This window comes from Colossoma macropomum, unplaced genomic scaffold, assembly GCF_904425465.1.
Source record: "Colossoma macropomum unplaced genomic scaffold, Colossoma_macropomum, whole genome shotgun sequence".
Lineage (NCBI taxonomy): Eukaryota > Metazoa > Chordata > Actinopteri > Characiformes > Serrasalmidae > Colossoma > Colossoma macropomum.
Genome location: NW_023494788.1, coordinates 14,774,433 through 14,798,966, shown reverse-complemented (window position 1 = coordinate 14,798,966; position 24,534 = coordinate 14,774,433). Strand labels below are relative to the sequence as shown.

Below are 24,534 nucleotides of genomic sequence, written 5' to 3'. Positions count from 1 at the left end.
CCAGAATGTTTGAGGCAGCTGAATTAAAGTGCCCAGATCATGGAAAACCAAAATTTCCTCACTTTTTAAAAGAAAAGATGTAATACGTACCATTCACTCCCGTACATTTACAGAAACTAAGCTTTTTGAAATAAGCCCATTTTGAAATAGCTAGCTGTTTTTGTGATGTTACACAAGCCGAGCTTCATTCAAACTACAGCAGTTTAGCTGCCCCGCCCACCCCAAACAGGAACAGACTTTATAAGACATATAGGTGGTCGTTGGCTACAGTGAGTGCCTCTCATATACAGCAAAGCTACAAAATAAAGCTGTTTACATTTCTGAAAACAAAAAACAAAAATAAAATAAAAAAAACACAAGTGGGTAGCAGGAAAAGCCCACATCACACTAATCCACACAAAATAAAAATGTGTCCAAATATTTAGAATCATTTAACAGCTTTAGGTTTTAATGATTCATTTTACTATAAAATATACATATTTTTAAAAAACGCTACATATACAGATACAATGTCTTCATAAATGACAGAAATTTTCAGTGACGTACAAACCAGCTTCACTTAAAATTCAGAACAGAAACCGGACACAAGAGGGTAAAATCACACAAAAAAGATTTGTTTACTTTTATTCAAAAACTTACTGTCTCCAGATAGATACAAATCAGAAATAGTACAGTGGATGACAGGACAGGGAAACAATTAGGTATGAGTGGAAATCTTTGAACAGGGAAAAGATCATATATGCTTATAAACATTAACAGGAAAAAAACACTAGAAAATTAAGTTTCTGTTAAAACACATGTATATTTACACAATCTATTCAGCAGTTTTGCCAATGCAGTGGTGAGTGACCAACAGGGGACAGAATAGAGCCAAAGAGCCTCTTTTCATATTTCTTTAAGTGCCATAGCACTTTCCTAACTTAATAATTACAATCATGCCATTTCTGAACATACTATCTTCTATAGAAAATGGGAACCAATGCACTGCACAAAACAGGAAAACCAAACATGAAAAATTGAGAACATTTGTTTTGTACAAGCATGTTTAAGGCCAAGGCATGGAATGATTAAAAAGTATACCTCTGACAAAACATGTTTAGATATACAAATATTTCAGTACAAGCTAGATGTATTAGTTTTACTTTATAGAGCTGCCCAAAGCAACACAAATAATGTTCGTGTTTGAATGGATGTTACATTGTATTACACTGAAGGTTTGATATTGAGGAAAGAAAGAAAAAACAACTTAAAGCTGAATGTAATAGCTTTGACCATGAAGCTTAACCATCCTAATTTACATTTAGGAAAATGTGATAACCTGAAGACCTTAAGACTGACAAAAAAAATAAAATAAAACAAAAACAAACTAACAAAACAACAGAAATACCCATATAAAATACAAATTTTAAAAAATTCCTTGCTGCATGGCTACATGCTCTCATCTTTTTTGACATTTTAATACATTTCCATTTCATTTCATCTTTAAATTGGAGCTTAAAAACAAGAAAAAACTAAATGCACAGTTATAAAATCAGCACCAATTTATATATTCTTATATAACTTTATTTAAAAGTAAATGTCTACATCACTCTAATCAGCTGAATGTCAGGGAGGAGACAATGGTTTTGCAGCAGACGTACTGTAGTAAGCTTCGCTTTTGTTAGAGACAAACACAATGGCACTACTGGAGAGATTTCCTTTCGCTTTGTTGGTGTTGCTCTTTGGAGGGATATGCAAGCAGTTCTAATCTTTGGGTGAGGTGATTTGGGAGAAGCAGAATCACAGCTTCCTTTCTCGGAATCCTCGAAAGAGCTACAGTGTCCTTAACAGATAGTATGAGCTGTAGGCCTTGTTTTCGTCTTTCTCAAAGGGAGGGAAACGAAACTAAACACTAAATATAAAGACCTGGAGGATCTCCTCCATTTTACATATTAGATAGTTAAGAAGAATAAAATATATCACATCACTCACTATGATGAGCAATAACCTGCTTATAAATTACTACTTTACACCTGATTACTCACTATTACAAAAGGGCTATACATAACATAGTTATCTTTTAAGTTAAAAAAGAAGATGCATTCACCCCAGTTTCAAGGAATACCACAACTCTAAGAGAGCTCACATAAATTTCTTCACACAAGATGACGTTCAACTTTGAAATATTTTATATATTTATACATGGCTAAGAACAGTCCAACATTCCATGGCATTCACAATCTGCCCCCAACATTTTACATGTAGAGGGAAAGCTTACTGGACGACTGTTGAAGTCACTTTATTTATAGTTAAGTCTCTAGTCAACAAGAATAGTTTGTTTTTGTTTACCAGTTACTACACTGAGTTTGTGTATCATCTTTACAAAATCAATCTGATATTACAGTTTTTCTTTATATATATAAAAAAAAGTCAATTTATTTTCAATCTTAAAACATGGGTACTCCAAGAACCTACAAAAGAAAATGTTTAAATTCAGTGTGAGGTTAGTGTTACCAGATGAATGACGCTTGATTCTCTTAAAATGTAGTTAATTTTAAGTCCAGGTGGGCTTTAACATTTCGTAGCTTGAGGCTGTCTCTCTTCCACAGCACAGAGTAAACTGTGGAACAGAGCTGTCTATTAGAAATCACTCCTATTAGTGCCATCTAGTGGTGATCTCTCATGGCCTTACAGTGGAGAGTTAGTGTGCCCCCCACATTACCGCTGAAAAGCATCATAACCCAGGAAATGAGTGGTCCTTACAGACTCATCCATGATAGAGGCAGGGTCGAAAAAGTCTGGCTTGAGTTCCGATCTCTCTCGCCGATTCTTTGACGCAGGCTACAAAACAAGGAATGACAATAAGGCTACATGTAAGCAATAAACAATTTTTCAAGTTTTAACAGAGCCACAGGAGAGATGATCTCATTGCTAGAACAGGCTTATATAACAGTTTGCAAGAACTCATTACCAGATCAATATCCATCGTGTCGAAATCCATGCCTTCATTTAGATCCTCAATTCTGCCTTCTGATGACATCATCACATCCTCTACAATCGGTTCCTCGTCATCTTCCATTAGGCCTGATCCTCGACGACTGAAAAAGGCAAACAACTGTCAAACAACGTGGACTTAAACGATTCTTAGCACAGGAATAAAACAAAAACAATTGTTTGAAACTTTGAAAGTACAGTAGACTCAACATAATTCGTTAAGGTTTAAATGTAATTATGTAATGGCCATTTTTGCGCTCTAACATAAAATCACGCAACGATTGCGTGGGTGCGGCTTTTAACAATCAGATCACTTACTCTAACACAGCATGGGGCCAGACCTCTGGCTTGCTGTTGCTAAAACAAACACAGAATGATGCTGAATGATTCAGACAATTAGCCAGTTAGGCTGAATGTTTTTGTAAGTCCCTTCAATTGATACTTAGTAGGCATGAGATTTTTTTTCCCTAGAGCTTTCATCAGGCCTGTAATTTTGGTACAAACCAAATACAGCCTGAGAACTTTGTGTCCAAGTCAGACCTAACCCGACACACAGCATCGCACTCTCAGAATTCTGTCCGAACTCGACCTGAGCAACATCATGTTACGAGTCCTTAACTGACTCAGCTACAACTAAATTCTGTCTGAAAGCACCCTGAACTGATCGTCAGCCAAAGAGCAGAATAATACCAGACCGGACAGTGCCAGTTTACCGTTCAGTGACAACTGTAGTGTGGTGTATATAAAATACAAAAGAATATAAAATAATATGCTACAATAAAATGGTCAGCTTAAACCCCGCTGTAACAATTTTTTTGTCAAACAGTACTTTTAAACAGCTTCTCAAACATTTTTAGTCTGGACAAACTTTCCCTCATGCTGTTCTCATGCCACGTGGTGTTGATACAGTGAGATGTTAGTTTCACCTGTTTGAATCACAAAACTGTATTTCTACACATAAAACATTATATAGAACATAGCATATTTTTTTTTACCAAACAAACAGTTTTAGGCCGTACTAAGCTGTACTTTCTTGCATCAATTAATTGTTTGTCCTGTTTTTTTGTTTTTTTTTTTCATTAGCACAGGCCTCAAGGAACTCAGTGCTGAGTGAGTGACTCCAGCATGCCAGAATCAAAGAAGAATGCAGGAAAATTTGTTAAAAGCAGGAGGCAGGCTGTGAATCCAACACATACTTCAGAAAAGAGAAGAGAAGAGCAGTTGGGCAAAGTCAGGTTCAAACAAATATTTCAAGCTCCATGTTTTCTTTCTGAAGCAGTTTCAAATAGATCTAATATTTTGTCAGTGGTGATGTGCAGCCCAAATGAGGCACTAATTACTTATTAGATCAGAGACATTGTTCATTTAGGTGAACAACCTAGGAGTGTTCAAAACCTAGGAAGCGTGAAAACACAAGAAAAGCCGTAGTTTCTTCTTTCTGATAAAAAAAAGCTAAATGGAACAAAATCTAGCTATCCAGCTGATGTTAGCTGTTCACTGAACAATACGATCCTTTCAAAACCACATCAGGACCACCCATACACTCTCAATTTTTTGTCAACCCAACCAAGAAAATAGCGAGAGGACAATCCGGTGTGACTATGGCCTAAGGCTGCTTACTATGTGCATGATAAACTGGCACAGTTTCTTGCTGCTATTAAGAATGATGCCTTCCATGAAAACACTATCAGTGCATAAAAATCAAGAACGTGTGTTTGTTGTCAGCACTTTCAGACTGAGTTTTAGCTAGATCTCTGTTCCCAAACGCTCATATTAGGGCTTAGCATAGCTGGCACCACAGAAGCATGATTCTAGCAATTTATGAGTTAGAAAAAATAAATTGCCTTGTGTTTACAATGATATTACAGCAGTCATAAATTTTTACAGGGAGCTCAATTGACTATGGATATTCAGGTCTACAAACATTTTGTGTCAAAACACATTTAACTTAAGCGGAATGCTCCTTTAAGGATGTGAATATATTTATTTTCTGTTCGCTCACATGGCATGCTGCAGGTTGCTCCTCAGTTTGGCGTAGCTCATGGCTCTCTCATGCTGCTGTCTGGCAGCCTCCTCCTGCTGCTGCCTCTGTGCTAGCATCCAGGTGACCTGCGTGCTGCAAAACACACCAGCACCAAACTTTAGTTTGTTTTGAACTTAACTTGTTGTGAACAGTATGCTTTGAAACTTGAACAAATGTTAACATACTACATCAAAAACTTTTATTTCAAAAAGTTGTTGAACATTCAGTTTTCCAGATCTAAGTTACATGCTATTAAGAGATCTTGGATGGCAATCTTACTTGTAGTCCAAGGGGGTTTGGTGGTGGTGAGGCTGGGGCGTCTGTGGGGGTGCGTGGTGCTGTGGTGGCGGCTGTGGCTGTTGCTGCTCAGGGGGCATGGTGTACACGCCCATGTAGCTGTCCTCGGGCCGCAGTCGCTTTGTATCGCGCATGACGGTGGACGTGAGGTGGGGAGAAGGCATCATGACTGGCGTCTGCATGCTCTGCTCTCTATTTAGCCACACCTCACTGCTGCTGCTGCTCTCCTCCGCTGCAAAACAGCAAGAACAAGGATTAGGGGTCAGAGGTCACAGCCAGGTTCTGCATCAGCTGATCTAAGGGTTCAAAGAGCATCCTGAGCACTCAAACTCAAATCAAGGCCAGCAGCCAATGTGGCTAGCGGATTCACTGGGATTTGACTACGAACTGCTTTTACATAGCAGACATAAATTTCATCAGAAAGGTATCGGCACAGAAGCTCTAACTGGAGAAACAAATAATAAATTACAACTGGATAAAATGCTCTGTCTTTTCGCTGGACCATAAAAGAGGAAATGGTTTGTCAGATAGTTGGAACTAACTAAGAAGACAATCGCGGTAAAAGAGGAAAAACAAAAAAGGGAATAACAGTTAGATTCAACAACCACAACAAAGCTGAACTTGCAGGATAATGTGTTTTCACAGTAAGAAATGCTTAACAGCAATAGTGAGTGAGGTACCTTCAGACAGTTTCCTCTTGCCAGTGACAGGCTTGGGCTTCTTATTGCGGATGGTGGAGCCGCGACTGCTGATGCCGCTCACCACAGACATGGTGTCATCATCACCGCCGGCCTGCAGGGAGTTCCTGTAGGAGATGAGCGGTAACCAGCAGTCTTCCCTCTGCAGAGCCATCTGAAACGTCATGAAGCGCTCCAGATACATGTGCCTGAGGAGATAAAGAAAAGATATTTAGATATTTATACTGTGGTTTAGGGCTGCAACTCAACAAGTATTTTTCATTTTTTAAATATTCTATAAGAATAAGTAAAGCTCAACATAAATGTTTCACTTTCAAAAAATGACTTTCAAATATCTTATGATTACTTATAATTATTAGTATTATTATTTTATTATAATACTTGCTAGCATTTAGCTTCATAAACAAAACTTTGTTTTCCGTCAGACTGATTAAAACTGATGCACTGAAGTGTGTGCTTTCCTAAAAAGTAGTTACAGTCCCAGTACAAATTGCTTTTCTGTTTTTGAACATTTTAATTTTCGTGTTTTGTGTGTATTTTTTTTTTGTTCACTACTAAACCAAAATGTGTCAGGAAAAAGTAGCAACAAATACAGCAGCAAAATGTAGTGATATATCAGACACCTAGCAGACAAGCCCAATTAAATAAAACAAGACTCTTTAATATCACAGACATGACGTTATAAAAAGTGGCTTACACAGTGCGCTTGTCCTGTCTCATGAGCTTAGATGAGAACTCACTGAGGATGTCCAGGAAAGCCAAGTTTAAGGGAGGATACCCTTCTCCTTGAGGATTTGGCTCCTTGAAGGCAAATTCAATACCATCCCTGCAAGCCAAATGCAAAGCAACACCAATAGATTGAGGAACAGCACAGGTACTAAAACATGCCCATACGCAAGTATACAATAAGCAGCATTACAGATAACACTAGTTTAAAACATAAGAAACATACTTGTGTAACATGGCAATGGCCTCTCTGGTTTTGAGTTGATCCAGGCCAAAGGTCAAAGAGAAGCGCCGAGCCAGCTCCTTAATGCCACAGAAGGCTGAAGATGACCGGTCAAAACCCGGGCCCAGGTCTGACAGCATCTCGTTGAACAACTGTACAGGACAAATTCCCAAATTCTATGTGACTCTGTTTCTTCCATCACATACGAAAGGCTAATCAACTTTTTAATAAATACTCAGACCACCGACATCACACTTACCTGCTGCAAGCTCAGAATGAGTGTCTTTGCACACTGTATTTTGTCAATCTGTCTTGTTTTGCTCATTGTTTCCTTGATGATGTCACCATAGTCATTGTAATACTGGCAAGGGAGGGGAAAAAAAACAAAAAAACAAAAAAAACAGTAAGATTTGGGCAACTCAAGCATATATGCTCATGTTAAAACAGAAAGAAAAAAAATGTAGCACTCACCCTCATATACTGCTTAAATATGTCAGCCCCAGTCCTCATCTCCACCACATTGTAGATGATGAGCTTGCAGTAAGCTGCAAGCAGGTTGCGTCTTTTGTGCAAAGCTTCTATTTTGCCTGCTTCGTCGTCCTGCTGTCCATCTGTTCAAAGTGACATGAACAAAAAGAATTGTCTCAGTAACCCTAAACATTTAAGCCCCCTTCATCTATGCACTTTAACCCAGGAATTGGTTTAAGTATGTACACAAGTGGGAGTTAAAATCCTGGTACAGTTGACATTGCAGTTCATCACTACGAGACCAAGAGTAACACCCGGTAAATTAGAGGCAGGGCTTGTGTGTGAACAGAATCCAATACATTACTGGGAAATACAAAGATGTTTAGATTACAGCCGGCAAACCTGAAGGTTTCTGCAACAACTTTTTTTTATAGCTGAGTTTTTAAGTTTAGTTTTGCGAGTAAAAACATCACAAGAATGCATTTTGTACATGATTCTAGAAAGAAACGCTAAAATCCACCCTGTGTGCATGGATGGCAGCTTATGCATGTGCAAAAGTGACGCAGCATGGACAGCAAAGCAGAATATATATATATATATATACATACACACACACACACACACACACACACACATACATATATATATATACATACATTTTTTAATGGACAAGTTTTCTGATTTTGGGAGAGAGAAGCAGGGAGTGTGATTTTGTATATGACTCTGAAATAAAGGAGCTGTTGGCTATTTATGCTAAGAACGTCACCTCCTATTTACCAGGATTTTCATGACACATGAACATGTGCATTTTTTTAAAATGCTGTTTAAGGGCTGCATGTCTTAATGACGCAAGGCCTAAACATTACCGGTAAAAGTATTCTGATAATGTCCCGGGTTTTGCATGTGAAAGGTGCTTTAGAGAGTTCCAGGTTCACCAATATAATAGTGCTGTCTCCCCCAAGTGGTGACTGGTAATTACTAAAGATGACCCACATTTATATTGGTCCAAACACTTCATACATTGATACTACTATATTTTTTGACATTTTCTGTCAAGGGGGCCAGGGGGCCTCATGCAGGGCTGCAGAATTTCTTAACTCATGAAATATGGCAGTTATGTCACTCATCAGCTCTCAGACTCAGTTAAAGACATTTTCAAGTCTTTTCAATCTCAATTTCCATGGCCAAATTAAAGCAGTGCATAATCAAAGCTTAAAATATGCAACACTTAGACAATACAGGTAACAAATTTACAACTGACAAATTCCAAAACAAATAAACACAACTTGTCTTATAATCTTAAATCAAAACCTTTTCATAAAAGCTGCAAAAAAACTGCTTATTTACTGCTTTATAACACTGGGTTTCTGCATTCTGGTATTTTAGCGTTTCAGATCCCAATACTCTGTTCATAATGCTTTGAATAGGCACTTTTTTTTGTAAACTTCTCAGACCAGCTGAGCAGACACCCTACGATGAAATAAGTGTTTACATTACGACTGGAAACGTTAATCTGTTTAAATCCATTAAAATGGCCTAAAGCTGACTTCATCAATCAGCCAAAGCTGATACTGCAATACTACCTTTCAGCTTTCGAATCAACTCAGCCAAAACCATCCATGCAACAATCTGCACACACTCTAGGGACTCAGCAATAATGAAAAGCCAAACCTGTGCTATTGTTGTCCTCATCCTGGTCTATAAAGACATGGTCCAAGATGAAGCTGAGCAGCTCAGATTGCAGGGAGGCCTCCGGTGTGTAGACCAGAGGCTCCAGAATCTCCCTCCCCCCAGAGATGATTTGGTGACTGAATATCATCAGCAGGTCACACAGGATAGTGAAGGCCTGCTCTTTGACAGCAGTGTTGACGCTAGCCAAATAACGCTGGCACATGAGACAGAACGCTCGCATTTGCTTCCTCAGAGTCACCATGTCCTCCTAAAAGAGCCAAAACAAAGATGTAAACTAACCAGAAAAAAGCATCTTGACAAAAAAAAACAAAAAAAAACCCCAACATCCTTACTTTTTTGCAGCTTCCCTCAGAGACCTTGGCTAAGTGCCACAGGATCACATAGTGTGTACACTGCAGTGCGTGGATGACAATCTAAAACAACCCAGAGAGACAAAGACAGAGTCACTATCTCTCATTCAGATGGCACCTTACTTCCAACACAATCGAACAGCATTTCAAATTTGGCACCTGCTCAGGCATGTCCCCATTCTCAATGCCTGTGTTGAGTAACTTATAGTTGCTGGTGAACAGATCCCATTTGGAGAGGTCATGAGCACTGAAAAGAGAGGCAGAAAGAACGGGTATTGCTCAAATGACAGGCCAAACTGCAATGGTCAAAGAGAAGTGGGTAGAAGCTGGAAAATACAATAGATCCTTACTTATGGAAAGCAGTGATCCTCTTTAGTGTGGACAAGACCTGATAAGCATCATCTTCATCTGGATCTTCTCCCTGAGGAAGACGCTGATTTTAGAATCATGGCAAAATAACTGACATTTATGAAGCTTACGATCTACAGTGTATTTTAACCTTTAAAATGGAATGTCACCTGTACCATTACTGAATAAAGCAGGTACTGCATTGGTTTTACCTCCTGTAGGAAGTCTTCCAGCAGCCTGTTGAACTTGTCTACCAGTTCGTCCAGAAGCTGGCTGCGGGCAATGTCCACCCTGTTGAAAATCGTGAACTCCTCGCTGCAGAGGGCATGGTAGGTTTTGGAGCAGGCTTCTAGCACGTCAGTGTCTGTGTGCTTTTCCACAATTTCCCTGATTTGTCTCAGCAGTGATTCCAGATGCTGAGTGAAAGAGGACACCAACAATACACGTCAATTACATCCAGTTACCAAAACATGCAAAAGTTTAATTAGCCAGTACCTATTCTCTGTGTGTTCACACACACGTTCACACACACACACACACACACACACACACACACACTCTGAGTGCCTGTAAGACCTACCTTTTCCAGCCGTCCTGTTGTATATATCTCCAGATCAAAGAACTGTGGAAGTTGTAATAAGTTGGTCACCTTTTCTGCATCAACTGAGTACTGTCGGAAAAAGAAAAAACATCAATTTGCTTGCAATAAACCAGAGACTGCAGAGTGTTTGTTCAATGATTCTGCTATTCTAGAAGAGGCATAATAGTGTTTACCTTTGCAAGTAAAGGCGGAAGTGCCACAGCAAAAAGCTCGGTCATTCTCGTCCGGTCATCAAGCTGAGTTTTCTTCTCTTTTGCTGTCAGTACCTGGAACAAGAGGAGATTGTGTGCACACAGATTACAAACGGGACATGAAGATTATCTTAATTTATTTAAATGACAAAGATAGTTTCACCCTCACTAATAGAGTCTTAAGATGGCTCCAGAAACCAGACACCAGTGACCCTGTTTGCACGTACGTGTTCCATATACATGCTTTCTTACCCTCTTGCCAGTTCCTCTGCCCACAGGAGGATGGCATTCTGCAGCCTGTCGGATGGTACAGAGCATGATCTCGATGAGGGCCGTCTCCTGTCTGTCCGTCAGAGCTGAACAACATATAACTTCACATTAGTGTGGACAGAAACAAACATTCATCTTGCAACTAAGACTGCAATAATCAGTTGACAACACTGACTACAATGTTATCTAAAAAATGTCAACGTGGATTTTTGGACAGATTTCAATACACTCTATACACGTGATCACTGGCAATATGGCTTCTGTCACTTTATTACATGATAAGAAGAAATAATTTTATGACACAGGCAGAACTTTAAATGATAATTTACGTGACGTAAATGGACATGAACTCAAGAATGCAAAACCCAGAAAAGTCGCAGCACATTACTTACAAATAAAAATGTAAAAGCGAAGACAAACTAAACTAAATTAAACCAAATTAAACTAAAAGTACCTGATTTGCAACTTGTTTCTGCTCCTGCTGGTTATGGCTAAGTGCTTTAACTAAATAGTCTAAGTAGCTACTGTCAGCCCAGTAAATGTTAGGCTACACGCAAAAAAAAAGAATGTCTTGTGGAAGAGAGGAACACTTCAGAGAAATACACTCTAGTAAATTTAATGCCACACTGAGGTAGGAATTAAAAATGAAACGTAAGGCCCCAGACAGACACTGTCCAGTTGTGCCAGAGGGACAGAAATAGAGCATGGCACAATGTTAAAACTGTTTTAGGAAGCTTTCAGGAAGACGAAATAGGGTGTTAAAACTCTAAATATCTGTGAAATTCACAGTCATAAAATTTAGTGTTTAATGCTGAAACCTTTTGCCAATGATGTCTCAGATATCACCCATGCATTTAAGACATGTCCCACAAAATTTAACATGGATAAATTACTTGATGTGTGCTAAAATCAAGAAAACAGTGAAAAGTTAGATTAAACATTTTAAAAATTTATTTTATGAACTGTGTTTAAGTAGAGATGGATCGATTAGTGTTCATGGGGCTAATATTGATCACCTTTCAGCACAATCGGCCAATAGCCAATACTGATCGAGGGCAGCCCATTCCCACCAAGGAAGGTTTTTTTTTTTTCATAAGAAAAAAAAATATGCGATTTTAACATAGTTGGACCTTCACACCAAGTCCGAAGTGTTTTTCTCTCTAAACCCTTTTTTTTTTAAGCACCGCAACTAAACGCATAAACTGGGTTCATCCCATTCTACAAAAAAAAAAACAACAACACGAAGAGTCCCACCGCCTCGTACAAGAGCTAGCTGAAGCTACGAAATGAGTGATTGTGCAGGTATTTTCATAGGTCAGTGGGGGGAATTCGAGGCTCTGTTTCTGCTCGTTGCTCTTCTCAATAAAAAGGAGCGAATGAATTACGGTTAAATAGTCGGCGTAACATATTCACCGTCATTTATAGCCTTTCAACGTATCTGCCATACGTTGTCTTTAACCTCTGCATTTTTTTAGTCAGCATGTTGCTTGTCGTATAAGCTTTTAGACTCTGCTACAAACAAATTCTGTTCTGCTGCCACAATGACGCATGTTTGTTTGCTCCAATTAAAAAAATTCCGTCAGTTTCAGACTCGAGGTGAGAGACTGCATTAATATACGTGTGTTCATTTTCAAAACTTGATGTGCTTTTTTTTTGTCTGTAAAAATCAGAATTCTGTGTACAAAGGTCTGTTTTTCCATCTAATGTTTGAACGACGAACTGCTGAACCTGGTCCTGTGACCAGGGGGCCTCATGCAGGGCTGCAGAATTTCTTAACTCATGAAATATGGCAGTTATGTCACTCATCAGCTCTCAGACTCAGTTAAAGAAAGCATGCTTAATCACAGCAGAGGTCAGACCTTCCTCTCCAGGTAGGGGCTCATCCAGCAGGAGACTGATCATGCATTCCCAGTCCTTCAGCAGCTCCGAGGCGCAGTCCCACATGCTGTCCACCAGGTACGCAGCATGTTCATGGAGCTGAGGAGGAATCAGAAGAGAGGCCCCATTATTGCTACTCCCTCAAGCTGTCGATTTACCGTACATGACTTAACTTAGGACTTGAGGAAAGTGCGTCACTGAAGTGTTACACCCCTGACAACAAGGAGCTAAAATACAAAAAATGAGTTTTATGCCACCTAGGACAAAAGATAAGGTGGTTAAGTGTTACCGGGACTCACCTCACTCTCTAGGAAGAAGAAAACAGTGGTTTTGATGAGGTTGGCATTCAATGACTGTCTGCCTCGTCTTTTAGGCATGCTGTCATCCTCTATGTCTCGATGGCTGAAGAGCCTGCAGAGGACATCAGAAATGTTTCAAATTAACAAGAAAATATTCATGTCATTCTTACACTAAAGGATACTAATGCTTGTATATTGCACATGTAACTCAACCATAATCTGCCAGGTTAGTTTTCCCTTCTTTTCTGAAGCTGTCAATGAAGTGCAAAGATAAACCCAGACCTCCAAATGCCCTGACTGTGCATATTCAGGCCATCCTACCTCAGTGTGCACTACGATGCCCTAACTTTCTCTACTCTCCAGCTCCCTGCCTCAGCACAACAAGCTTTCTGTTTCAGGAGATAAATAAAAGTTCTGGCGTGAGCTCCTGAGCTGCATCACAAATGTCTTCTTCATCAGCTAAAACCACAGCCCTTGGTCTCATCAGAGAAAAGAGAACCAAAAGCAAGTCTTACTTTTTGAAGAGGAACTCTCCTGCCGCCACGGCGACTGGCCGGTGAGCTGAGTACACTAAGTGGTACACGCTCTCACAGTCCTCCGCAGTCAGGACCTCATCGCTGCTACTGGAAAACCAAACAAGAATGACATCAGCATGCATTCTCTTTCACCCGCACCATCTACATATCAGATAAAGGGCACTTTTGCAGTCACTATTACTTACTGTAACACAAGTGTGAGCAGTTTTATTGCTTGCACAGCGACATCATACTCCTTATCCAGCGTCATGGACACAATGCGGTCCTGAAACAGACAGTGGCAAACTATGAAACTTAACAAGACATTCAGCCGTTTTTTTAGCATCCAGAGAATCTGTCACTATGAAACCCCAATTAAAACCCCAATCCTTTGTTATAACTACTACATACAGGTTTGTAATGGCAAAGATGGTCACCACTAGTGCTGATTTCACTATGAAACATAATCAAACAAGAATATTAACTAAAAAAGTAAAATTTATACATATAAAAATGCATTTGAATTTTGCAATTAACTTTAAATCAATTAATCTGAATACAGCATACACTATTGTTTGGCCAAAATATAATTCCTAGTCTATTTTTAATGTTAAAAGTTTTTTTTGTTAATTAGTTGTGTTTTACTCCTCATTAAATAGCTCCTCCATTTACATTTAAGTAGTCAGTATATTTAAAAATTTTCATACAAAAATAATCAAACATAATTTTGCTAAAATTTGAGATTTCATGATGCATTAAATCATTTCCTCAGAAAATGTAATGAAACCATTCACTGATTGTATTTATTCACTGATTTCTTGTTTTGTTTTTACGCAGGGGGTAATTCAATGCCACTTCCTCCCTGCGAATTTGGGATGGAATGCACTGCAGATGGCTCTCACCTTGAAGCGGCTGGTGAAGAGCTCCAACTTGGCATTGAGTTCACGGTTGTAGTAGAGGCCCTGCAGAGCCGTCAGGCATTTAAGTCGCACTTCACCTTGCTGCAGGAGAGAGCAGAGACATGCTGAGGCTCTACAATTAGTGGTTGAAACATCACTGCTCAGACAGGCCTTACTTTAACATGGCTCACATGGGCTGGTAAACAGTCTCACCTTGTCATGCAGGGTCCAGCCCACGTACTTTAGGTAGCTGTCGTTGAGAAAGGCGTCACTGTACATTTTCATCCATACCCCGATTTCTTCAATGCAGATCGCTCGGATCTCTGCTATTGCATCACTGCAGGGGAATCAAGATGCAATCAGCAACTAAAACCTCGATCATTTGTTATAACATCTAAATACAGGTTTGTAATGGCAAAGATGGTTGGCACTAGTGCTGATGATTTCAAAATATGCCAGACCAGTCCTTGACATGGCCATTTTGTGACTGATGCCAGTTATGTTGAATTCATGCCGTCCTCTTAAAACAGTAATTTAACTAAAAGGGCAAAAAAGTGTCTTTTGATTAGGATATTTTTATCAACACTCTTCATGTCTATAATGTCGCTGATTCCACTAATCCTTACAGTCCTTTTTAAGCACAGAGGAGAACATACCGGTATCTGTGAACGAAGACACCCTTGAAAATTGCATTCATCATGTTTTCAATTTCATCCTGATTTTCTTGTAGCTGCAAAGACAAATTTAAATTCAATATTTATCATATACACATATTAGATCATATTAGACAAGTTAATCAAGCATCCCTAAAACCTGGTGATAACTCTTAATACAGTCCTCTAGAGACAAAGGTCAATCGTCAGTCCCACCAAATTCCACCCTCCAGAACAATCACACAGATGGCATCCCAGCAGGGCTATCCTTACATAACTGAAGAGTTAATTACTATTAGAACTGCCAAATAAAGATAGCTCTTCTATTTGCAACCACCCTGACAAAGCTCTAGCCACCTGTTCATGGGGTCTATTATTATTTTTATTACTGTTATTATTATTTAAATGAGACTTTTAACAAATTTTTAGTAACTTCAATTCACATGTCATTTAACACATGAAATTAAAATCTCATGCACATTCAGCAATTAATAATAGCACAGTTTATTTAACATGTTGGAGCATGGGGAAGAGCATGAACATGATACAGAGGCCCAATGCTATCTTACCTCCTTCCGTTTCTGCAGGAGCAGCTCCAGCCTGTCATTGGCCCGCTTGCCAATCATCTTATTCCTCTCAGCCTCGTACTGGCGCTGCGTGTTGTCCATGTTGATGCTGAGGTTCAGCGCTACATTCACTAGAGCTGTCATCAGCTTCATGGCTGTGGAGTTTACAACACACAAGAGGAAAAAAAGGTGTTTGCTGTTAACCATAAGCAAACACTCAACAACTTCAGCTTTGACTGGGTACATAAATAAAACCTCACGAAAGCTTGCACGTCCAGACTATGTGATTCATTTCAAATTTCATTGGCCCCTCAATTCCCACCCACCGTCTGACCTTCCCCTATCGTACAGCAGGGACCAAACAGAGAGAACGCACAAAGGTAAACACAATCTTTCATGTGAAGCCGGCCACCACGCTCATCTTTTCAAGGTGCTGCTGATGCGAGCGCACAATCCAGCTGAACATGCCTGGATTTTATGTATTTGTGCCAGCAGACATGCTTGATAGGCAAATACTGATGTTGACTGACTAGTTTAAAAAAGTTTCTAGTTTCTCCCAACCAGAGATTACAGCAAGTTCCCAGCCAAGGATGGTTACAGCAGTGTTGTGATCCAAAAATGAATCAGACAACTCAAGAGTCTAGTTTCATGCTTTCCTAAATGGAGCAACTATAGCCACTACAAATGATTTGCAACCTTCTGAAGGTGGGAGTTCAGACCTGCGAGTGTGCTGGTGTGCCTGAAGGCTCGCACTTGGGAATCTGATAGACCCGTGAGTAGGGAGATGACTGTGTCCATCATATACTCGTCATAGATGATGCTGTATTGACACTGTCGCACCAATACACCAATGAACTCGCAGAAACTCGACTTGAACTTCTTCCACTGCGGTCCTGCCATCGTGAGTGGGTAATCTCCACTGTCCTGTGATGTCAGAGAAAATGTTCTTATTTATCACTGGTATGAGATATGCAAAAAATATCAAGTGCATGAGCTCATTACTAAAGGGTTACCTCATCGAACTCTTCGGTCATCTTCCTGATGATCTCAGAATTTTGCATGTGCCGAAACATCTCGCCACTAACAACACCTACAATAATAATCAGGTACAGGCTCCTGAAGATCCCACAAACTTATGACTCTGCAATTATACTGTTTAAACTTAAGGCAACTGAATCATACCGCTTAAATAAGGCCTCACATTGCCACATGTAGCATTTTTGCTATACATCAATAAAAAAACTAATTTTAGGCCAGAAAAACATGCAAATCAAAAGTGTACCTTTGCAGCCTGAACACTGAATAAAGAAGTTGATCAAGTCAAGGAGTGCTGTGTCTCTGTCGTGCTTGTATGACTCGATCCAGTCATCCACGACAGACTGAAGGATAGCAGGGGAGACCAGAGGTCAAAATCTGCTGGGCCACAAGACATCACAACTTCATATATTTAACAGGGATGCACAGGGAAATAGGGATACTGATACCAATACAAACATCTATAAAATTTAGTTTGGCCATTAAGAAGAAATATAACATTTAATTGTAGAGGATTAAAAATGTGGTGAAATGAACAGAATGCAGACATTTTAGCACAATAGCCCAGTACTTTGTGAACGTTCTGCTTGTACGGAGAATGGTGCCATCAAATATTGGTTTAAAACACCAGTCAAACTGAAATTTGTCCAATGCTGATTTTCTATTTTTAAGTAAGTCTGTGCTGATACAGGTATGATTCTGATTTTACTGTGCATCCCCAATACAACATGAAGATATGAACCACTGACCTGCATGGCGCTCTTCCCCAGCTTGACCACTTCAAAAAGCATAACATTCTCCATGCCATTTTCCTGGTGGTGTCCATTCAATCGGCCAGGACCTTTTCCTGCTCCTTTTCCCTTCTCCCCAGGGGCTTTCTTCCCCTTTTTCACCTACAACATAGCATTTATTATAAGTCAACAAAGACACAACACCACCCCCTACACTGAGGAGGAGGAAGAAGAAAAGATTACTGCCGCTCACATGCCAAATTGTAGGTTGTAGGTGATATAAACGTAGGCAAATTCACAATCTTTAAGAAAATAGAATTTAAGCTATAGACAAATTTGTTTGTTTGTTGGACGCAACAAAATTGATCACAATGTAAAATCAGTGGACATAAAGCTGTTTGTCTGCAAGAACTTTGTACACTCATCAATACGGTCAGGGTCTAAAGATGAAACTAAGTCACACACAGCATACCTTTCCTTTTCCCTGGACAGCACTTCTCCCATCGGGATCATCGAAATCAGTGTCCGATGAAAAACGAGTGTCTGTGTCCCTGTTAAACACAAAATTAATTCTTAACTAAGGCTGCAGTAAACAATTGTTTAAATAATCAAGTAATCTCTCATGTAATCCGTTGTTTGTATTTTAACTATAATCTGGATTATCAGTCTGTAGTATCTCTTTGCAAAACTACAGTTCAACACTGCACTCACTAATGTACAAAACTTAGATTTTTTTTTATATAACAACTCTATTGGGGCTTGTTACTAAGAAACTGGAGTGAAGTTACTCTAAATTTCTTGTTCAATCTAAAAATAATACTGTAGATTTATGGTACTAAATGAGACGTTTGCACATAATTCAGCAACAGAATATAAAGAAGAATGGCAGTTACAACCTTGTGCTACTAGTAGTTCCTTAATCCATGCATCATCAGAACTCTGCTGTGACGTCTTTACCCTTTTCAGACAGTAAATGATCTACGGAAGTGTTTCACTATAGGCTTAAACATACCCAATCAGAAAGAAGTTCAGTGGCACTGTACGGTCAGAGTTCTTTGCAATGTTTTAAATGAATTCATCTTTTCGATTAGAGTGTCAAACAGTTGCCACATGAGCAAATCTATTTGAATTTACTTAAATCTGATTTGAGGCAAGTGTGTGATGATTTAGGTTAACCTTGTGACTTTTGAAATTGGTTAACTACATTATCCTCAAACACAGTTAAAACTAACAAAGCAAACTTTGGACACCAACCAAGCCTTGGATGATCACGTTTGGGGATAAACAATTACACTTGCTGATTACAAGCAGACAATTGTGTTAATTTGATCACTTTAACCATAATCTCTTTACACAGAGTGCAGGAGAAGCTCTACTTACTGGGGATAATGAAAATCCGTTTGTAATTCTGGTGCTGCTATCATTTCTTTAACATCTTCTGGACCACCTTAACTTGTCAAGCACTTAATCTTCAATTACCACAAGCAGTGGGTACCTTTGTCGTCATATGACCTAAAACACAAGTGCCACAGGAGAAAGAGCACAATAAGAAAAAGCACAATGTCTCATGAGCATTAAAAGAAATGTTTGCAATATTGAAAACAAAAAAGACAAACAGGTTATATGATTTAAATCAATTATTTCTTATTAAAATAAACCCTGACTGAATTAAAGGTACTGAACAGATTTTATGAAATACAGAAAACAAAAACAAAAAAAGAAGAAAATATCAGCTCAAATCCTGGTCACATTACGACCAGTAGGGGAGCAATGTTGCACCACTTTTGAGTCCCTGCACTTTGTGAGCTCCAGACCATGTGGGAGCTGCATCCCTGACTGACAGAGAAACCATACAACAGGAAGAAAGAGGAGTATGGGAATGTGCTGTGGCTGTAAAGATAAGTCTAATTTCAAATTATCTGCTTCTAAAAACAGATATAATTGCTAAAGTGGCTATTATATGCAGAACAGGAAAATTTAAGACACAAACAGGAGGTTTTGAGAATGCCTTAGTGAAAGCCTTCACAGAACAAGTGACCTTTAATAGGCTTGAATTAGTTGGGGAACATATTTGACTGCAACTTTTTTTTACCAATATTGTGACTGCAATGTAAATTGCAATTATTTTCTATAAATTAAGATTCAGGCCCATTTTTTGGCCAAAAAGATCAGCACATCTAGTTTTTCTGGCTTGAAACTTAAACACTGAATGTACTGCACCACAGTGCCAGTTAGTTGTGGTTGTGTTGTATAGAACACACAGGGATTTGGTTGCTTCTAACTGGTCTAATTCAACTACACTCAGTTCGCAAGCTCTGTTTTTAAATTACCCCTCATAAAACCTGTTACAGCAATACTTTATCCATCAAGTATTTAGTTTATTAATCAGCTGAGATGTGTCAATCTTTAGCAGAAAGATTATACAGCACAAGCAACCTGGCTGGAATTTAAGTGCAAATCTAATTAGCCTAACTAGACTGCAGTTTTTTTCCCCCACTAGAGGTGACTTAAAACACTCGGTATCCATTAAAACTGTTCTGAAAGTTACTCGTTATCTTCTTGGTATCAGCATACTTTTTGTGAATAAGTGAAGTAAATTATTAACAGTTTTGTGTATGGCTGCATACCCTGGGATACATTGGTTCCAACATGTTAACACAAAACTTTGTGTCCAGCTGACGCTAAACAGCAACACAGAAAAGTACCGAATAAGCATTTGATGCCCGTCACCCTTCAAAAACAGTACTACCGAAAACTGAACACAAACACTGCAACGTATACAGTGCCTCAGGCAAAATGAGCAGCTGAGTGAGGTCAACTACATGCTGTATGACTAAGACTAGGGAATGAGCTGTGTGTGACATCTGCAATTTTTGGCATTTACTTTGTATAAACAGTATAGTCAGAGGAAGCGGAGTAGAAAAAAAATAGCTTTTATTCTGTCACCATTTAGATTGAATAGTTGTAAATATAAGCCAGCTAATTAGGCGATAAAATGTTCACTGTTTGCTGCACCACACTTCACCAAAGACAGATAAGCAAGAATCTGATACGTGTCTAGATATTTAGAATCTTTTTCACTTGTTTCATTTATTCAAACTCTTTAACTCAGACAGTCAATATACATATATTTAACAGTGAAAATGCTGAACAAGTGTCTATTCCAGTTTGGGGCAAAATCAGTACGAGTGGAAATCTGTTCACAAGAATCAAATCAGCACCAACTCAACATTGGGATCTGACATTTCAGCCACCAAGATGATAACTTACTAATCTGATGTTCCAGATCAGCTTATGCATTCTGACCTTATTATAAATTATTTACTAAGAATTGATTGATTTCATAACAAAGCAAATGAATATGTTACATACTTATATGCATAAACATTCTTACACCTGCAGACACATAAATAGAATGATAAATTACTGTCATTTGTAAATGATGAGATCCTGCTTGTATTATAAATCAGAAGACTGTTTGGTGGTGTGATAGTGGATTTCTTTGGAACGTGTCTTCTGTGTTTCTATGCAATGTTAACAATGGTAAAAGAGGGGTATATTTGGGAAAATGTGTTTGGGACACTATTATAATGTCCTGCACATATCGCAGTGCCATGAATGTATTCTAAAAACGAAAAATTTAGGACAAAACTCTCTCAAAAACTAATCTATTATAAATTGTTCATTTAAATCACCTCCTTTCAGTGTGTAACCTCCCGCTTAAAAAAATAACTAGAAAAAATAAAACACAATCGCATCATCACGCGTGAAACTTCACAAACGGTTATATCCGCATTGTGACAAAATGGTATCAATATACTGGACGCAAAAACTGTACATGTATAATAGCATGTAGAAGTAAAAATAACAGTCACTATACAACCAAAAAAGCATGAACGTGTATTGCATAACTACAGAGTATGGCACAGAGAATCGCGGTTGAGCTCAGTTCCTCGCCGTGCTGTGAAAGCCATATGCCTGAAAATGTGCTCGCCGACAGAGATGAAAACAAGGGGGCGTGTCCGCGCCGACTTAACGGGGAGCTCATTGGACATTCCGTCTCCACGGTTTCCAGGAAACATGCACGGGAGCTTTCATCCTCTGTGCCCAAATAAGGCATTAACCGGCCCGCCTTCCCGCTTACTGCGTCCAATCACAGACGAGTATTAGCATTCGTGGACGTAAACACGAATAACTGGGAAAAGGAAGCAAGTCAATGCTGAAAAAAGGCACATTCATTTAAACGTGGGAAATAAGGTCATTTCATTAACGGATCTACCTGGTCTAGTGCCATTCTGAATAACCTTCAATAAAAATACACCGGCTTAGGGGTGACAGTTGTGGCTCTGCAAGTGCGCAGCACATTGACAAGCCATAGTAAAACTTCAATGCAGTGTTAGAGAGTAGAACTGGGTGTGGCGTATAGTATTTGTGCAACATTTAACCTACATCCGAGGAAAGAAACACTGAAAGGCTGAGGATAATAACCCCAGATTAACAATGGGATATGAAGACTTTTACTTAAAGTTAGATATCAAGATAACAACTAAACGGAGCGTCTTTCAGGGCGACTTATGAGAAATTTAATTCAGCTGGATATGTGCGAGTAACGGATACCGTGACGAACCCCGTGATGATACTGCCAAGCTCTACAGATTTCACGGACAACGCTGGAACAAAGCATCACAACAAAACATCCTGTACTACAAGTCAGATCTTACACGCTTGAAGCCAATTACGGAGGGCAACTTAAACTGAAGGATAACCTACGTGTTTTAAAATCCATATCTGCGGTGCAGCACTGCTGCGGTTATGTAATGTCCACTCAGTAACAAGCTATAGCCTCATATCTTTATCTAATTCAATAATAAAAAAACAGTATAATGCGCAGAAAAAAAACACAGTTGGAAGACTAGGAAGCTCTTCATTTAGGAAAATTGGAAAATCCACTCCTTGAAAAGTGGCGCCAAACGAAGCTAACAACAATTACGACGCAGCCCCCGTGACATTCCGGCTCGGCTACGTTAAAGGTCGCTACTCCAACAACACAAATAAGAGCAAGTTTTCATAAACACGTAATGTTATGCATCAAAGCCCAGAGAGCAGCGTGAAAATCGCAAAGCTTGACTGAGAAATCAATAGCTTAGCAACGTTAGCTTATGCCGGCGACTGTCAAACATTTGTTGAGTGTACGCACTTGGCCTGGACATCCTCTGCAAAGTTAGCGTCAGCAAGTCTGCCCACATTACCTAGTTAGTTTGGGAAATGTTCAAGAGTTAGTTCGCGTCTTCACAGCAGCACACATTTAATTTACCCCGTTAAAATCCCTGCCAACTGAGAAATCCATCCAACTAACATTACGGCACGTCATCAATAATAAAGTGAAGCCCGTTCAGTCAGTCAGCCTTCAGGGTTAGCGCGCTAGCTCTGGTGGAGTGGGACGAAAGAACGGATGGACACAAACTCCCCCCTTATCAATCATGTTCCACACAACAATTTAAGTTGGTTCTTCCGCGGTGTTAGGCACAATACCGATTTCGCAATACCAAATAACTTGTTTTCAGCTCAGTTCACAGCGAAAGTAGAACAAAAATTTCGTAATAATAAACAAGTTAACGAGGAAACGCGGAGAGGAAAAAAAATCTCCATCTTGAAACCAATCCAGCAGCTGTTTTCGGGATTCTCCATTTTGGCTCAGCTCATATTCAGTCATTGTAAACGCAAGCCGCGGAAGTCACGTTACGATTAACTTGTGTTTATCCTTAGTAAATTATATCTATCAAAGATGTGAGTTTAATACAAGACATTCAGTATTCAATTTTTTTTTTGTTCGAGCGAAAACAATTTTCCCTTTTTCACGTGAGGGGAAAAACATCGCATCCCCGTCCTCCATCTTGCTTCTGAATTTGTGTTCCAGTTTCGCCATGGTGGCTGCTGGTTAGCTCAGCTCGCTGTGTTTAGTTAGCAAGCTAGCCAGGCACGTCAACAAAACAGTTCACACAAATACCGCGGAAGTGGCCTACGATCCTAATTACTGACATTCTCCAAGAGTAGGTCACATTTACAACGACACTCTGCGAGGTTTCACGGTGCAATTCTAACCAGTTTAGGTGCGCGGTGGTTATATTCTGCCTAGCTTTTTTAGCAGGCTAAACCGACTCCTCTGCTGTCGGAACCAGTCCCCGCGTATTTGGCCACACACACACACGGCGCTAGCTGCAGCTCGGCGCACCAGTGAAAAATATCGCTAACCCGACCAACTTCTACAAACGTTTTCCGCCATTTTTCAACTTACCTACTTAACAGCGTTGAATTCAGCGACTGCACGGCTTCCTGTAGATTTCGCTAATGCGCTACTTGCACTGAACGAAAATCCAAGACTGATTCATGGACGTAGTTTGAAAGTGGCGGTCAGAAGCTGTTTTAGACTCTCTCACTCTCTCTCTCTCCCTCGCTCTATCTCACCCCGTTTGCTCCGTTCGGTTTGTTGTTTCGATGATTGAGACGAGAAACAGTACAAAGCTGCCACCTGGTGGTCAGATGGCGGTGACCCTTCGGAGTGGATAAGGAGTGACATCTAACGGTCAAGTTAGTAATACGGTAGCCGGACAGGAATTTCATATAGAAGTTAACCAAGTAGATAGAAAAAAAATAGTGGTCCTTTAGTAAAGGCAATGCTTATACATAGAACCGTAACAACTGAAAGAGCCATTTGGGTGAATACATTGTTTTACATGCTTAAATTATTCCTATGATGGAAACTCTGTTGTAAATGGCTAAGAGTGTAGATGTGCTTCTGCACAGTGATTCACTGACACTCAGCTGAGCAAAAATAGACATTCACTTATTCTTTGTAGAATATTTTCTGTGCTCAACATCATGAGAAAATTGTATGATCTTAGTAAGAGGAATCATTGGGAAAACTGTATTTTTCCTGTGTGCAGAGGTATCATAGGTATGTGTTAATTAATAATAAATGCAGTAATTAGCGCACTGTTTTCTATAATAATTTGAGGTGGGAGAACATACAGCAACGGATCTGATACCATTACACATCATGCAGAATATCTTCAGATGTCACAAAGTCCTTGGTTCTTG

At 39.4% G+C, this 24,534-nt stretch overlaps 1 protein-coding gene across 1 annotated transcript; it reads right to left on the bottom strand.

Annotated features, from left to right (window-relative positions):
* Positions 1 to 593: 593 nt before the first annotated feature.
* Positions 594 to 23,928, bottom strand: stag2b (stromal antigen 2b). Its single transcript, XM_036568567.1, has 32 exons — positions 23,732 to 23,928; positions 18,817 to 18,948; positions 17,909 to 17,987; positions 17,455 to 17,598; positions 16,953 to 17,049; positions 16,684 to 16,760; positions 16,390 to 16,594; positions 15,674 to 15,825; positions 15,108 to 15,181; positions 14,665 to 14,788; positions 14,455 to 14,553; positions 13,759 to 13,838; positions 13,553 to 13,660; positions 13,038 to 13,149; positions 12,720 to 12,837; positions 10,843 to 10,946; positions 10,573 to 10,665; positions 10,379 to 10,468; positions 10,011 to 10,214; positions 9,801 to 9,871; positions 9,610 to 9,697; positions 9,433 to 9,513; positions 9,080 to 9,347; positions 7,412 to 7,551; positions 7,200 to 7,301; positions 6,944 to 7,092; positions 6,689 to 6,817; positions 5,974 to 6,179; positions 5,276 to 5,525; positions 4,976 to 5,089; positions 2,951 to 3,077; positions 594 to 2,820 (listed from the first exon to the last, which is right to left on the bottom strand). Exons 2-32 carry the CDS (start codon positions 18,858 to 18,860, stop codon positions 2,698 to 2,700), a joined length of 3,852 nt encoding a protein of 1,283 aa, XP_036424460.1. The 5' UTR covers positions 18,861 to 18,948; positions 23,732 to 23,928; the 3' UTR covers positions 594 to 2,697.
* Between the last annotated feature and the right edge of the window lie 606 nt (positions 23,929 to 24,534).

Excerpts from the sequence above, each read along its gene's own strand:
- stag2b (XM_036568567.1), bottom strand. The coding sequence starts at position 18,860 with ATGATAGCAGCACCAGAATTACAAACGGATTTTCATTATCCCCA. Across the intron at positions 14,554-14,664 it reads GCTGGACCCTGCATGACAAG|CAAGGTGAAGTGCGACTTAA; the intron begins GTGAGACTGTTT and ends TCTCTCCTGCAG. Across the intron at positions 6,818-6,943 it reads GCCATTGCCATGTTACACAA|GGATGGTATTGAATTTGCCT; the intron begins GTATGTTTCTTA and ends TTTGGCTTGCAG.